The sequence below is a fragment of the Arachis hypogaea genome, chromosome 3, assembly GCF_003086295.3.
Source record: "Arachis hypogaea cultivar Tifrunner chromosome 3, arahy.Tifrunner.gnm2.J5K5, whole genome shotgun sequence".
NCBI classification, from domain to species: domain Eukaryota; kingdom Viridiplantae; phylum Streptophyta; class Magnoliopsida; order Fabales; family Fabaceae; genus Arachis; species Arachis hypogaea.
Window position 1 is genome coordinate 32887760 of NC_092038.1, and position 2438 is coordinate 32890197.

The window sequence follows — 2438 nt, forward strand, 5'->3', positions numbered from 1 at the left end:
GGATCATTCTATTTATCTATTTAAATAAGTAAATTTTTATCTTTAAAATGATGTTCATTTAAATTTTAGATTAAATAGACTACTTAGTCTGATTAACCTAAAAAAATAATGGACTAAATAGTCATTTCGTTTAATTTTATGATTTTTTTTAAAATTAGTATTTTTTAACATTTTTTATTCAATATGAAAATCCAACTTATCGACTAAAAAATTTTGTTTTAATTTTTTCATTCAAAAGTGACTTTTGTTCAAAATATTTTTTTTAAAAAAAAAAAGAGTAAAGAACAAATAGGTCCCTGACCTTTTTTTTCGTGGACATTTTCATCCTCAAGAAAGGAAAAATACATTCAAATCCCTCACCCTCGAAAAACGTGGACATTTCAACCCTTTCGTTTAATTCAGGTGTTTGGACTAGACAGAAAACGCTGATCTGGCAGAGGTGGCGCTAACTTGGCCGTTACGGAGCCCACGTGGCAGGCAGCTTTTCGTAATAGGACATATAAGTCCCCGGAGATAAAAACGATGCTGTTTTGTGACCTCTCCCAATCTTTCAAAATTTTCTGCCCTAATCCCTCATCTGCACAGAAAGGGCGAAGTGGGTGTTGTGGGGAGTGGAAGAAGAAAGGAAATTCTTCCTTCCATAGCATCTGAAGGAGTATCATCAAGCTGGAGAAGAAGTGGAGGTCAGTTTAACTCGAGCTCGCATCCTAAAAGACATTGATAACAGTAGGGATCTTGCCCAAAATTCAGTATTGGGATTGGTTGCCGTTGGCATCCGCTTGCCTTCTTCTGGGGTGCTTGACAGAACTGATGTCGATGGTTGACTACCATTGTCACTTCTTACTCGTTCATGGATCCCAACCAATTGAGGCTTTGCCTCTACCACCGCACCTTTAAGAAGTGTATAAACAAATATTAAAATTTTGAAATGAACAAGAACACACCAATTATTGGAACCAAATTAAAGTCCAAAAGGTTAACTAAAGACTTTTTATTTATATGAGCTACAGTAGCTGCCAGCTGAGTTAACACATCAGAGTAATATACCTAGTTACCAACCCTAGGAAAAAAATATTATTTTCATTGATCATTGATCGTATCCCTTTGCCAAATAGCACCTAAGGCCAGTACTTCAATTGAGGCCATCCAGAAGCATTTTGAACATAAACAACTGAAACTTGACAAGCAAGTATGGATTTTTATTTTTTTATTTTTTTTATAAAAAGAGCTTATAACAAACACACAACTGAAACAAAGGGGAAACCAGAAACTCAGAAGAACTATTCAATCCCTTCACGTGTGTTAATTTTGTTCAAAGTATAAAATCTCCATTCCAAATCAATGGTGGAATAAGACTAATTACGGTAAAGTTAGATTGAAAGCATTTAGTTTGATGTTCTTCTCTGATAACCATAACTCTGTCGTATATAAACCAAAGATAACAAGCATGAACCTTTTTAGAGATATAATAGATACCTGTGGGTAAATCCTTTTTATCCTTACGATTCCTCCTGCTGCCATACCTCCCTTGTTGCGGCTCAGCATCTTTCACCGGATTATATTCCTCGCTGTTATTCAGAAATTGGGGCGGCCCTGCAACCTCCCATCAAGTTTACACAAACACCCAAACTTCAACAATACCGAACAAAATTGAAGATAATGACTTAACTATAGAAAAAATGTTTATTATTATTTAATTTCCAAAATTTCAGAAATAGAGAATTGTGGACGAAGCAAAAAGACTGGAACTTGGATGTGAATGTTTACTTCGGAGAATGCATCGAATGTAGAAGGAAGACCGTAAGCAGAGGAAGGTTGGGGGCGGTCGAAGATGGATCGGTTGCCCAATGATGGGTGGGACGCCGCTGAGGGTTTGACAGTGACGACATCGTGGTGGGCGGCGGCGTCGTCGTCGGAAGAAGAATCATGGAAGTGGGGGTGATCATCTTCTTCGGCAGAAGAGTAGCCTTGTATGAGAGACAAGCTCATTTTAAAGAAAGGTTGCAGCTTCTGAGCGTAAAAAAGAAAGGTAACGAAGCGGCGTCGTTTTTGTCTCCAGGGACTTATATGTCTTGTTACGAAAAGCTCCCTGCCACGTGGACTCCGTAACGGCCAGGTAAGCACCACCTCTGCCAGATCAGCGTTTTCCATCCAGCCCAAACGCCTGAATTAAAAGGAAGGATTGAAATATCCATATTTTTCGGGGGTGAGGGACTTGAATGTATTTTCCTTTTCTTGAGGACGAAAATGTCCGCAAAAAAAGGTTAGGGACTTATTTGTCCTTTACTCTAAAAAAAATTAAACAGACCAGCTCATTTAACTCATTAGGCTGGTCATAAACAGTCCAGATTAAAAAGCCACGATCCATAAATAAAGTGAATCTACACAGATATATATGTATATATGGTAGATGGAAAAGCATATCACATATATCAATT

At 37.7% G+C, this 2438-nt stretch overlaps 1 protein-coding gene across 1 annotated transcript; it reads right to left on the bottom strand.

Annotated features, from left to right (window-relative positions):
• Positions 1 to 242: 242 nt before the first annotated feature.
• LOC112790181 (uncharacterized) lies at positions 243 to 2042 on the bottom strand. Its single transcript, XM_025832447.3, has 3 exons — positions 1768 to 2042; positions 1477 to 1600; positions 243 to 891 (listed from the first exon to the last, which is right to left on the bottom strand). Exons 1-3 carry the CDS (start codon positions 1987 to 1989, stop codon positions 662 to 664), a joined length of 576 nt encoding a protein of 191 aa, XP_025688232.2. The 5' UTR covers positions 1990 to 2042; the 3' UTR covers positions 243 to 661.
• Between the last annotated feature and the right edge of the window lie 396 nt (positions 2043 to 2438).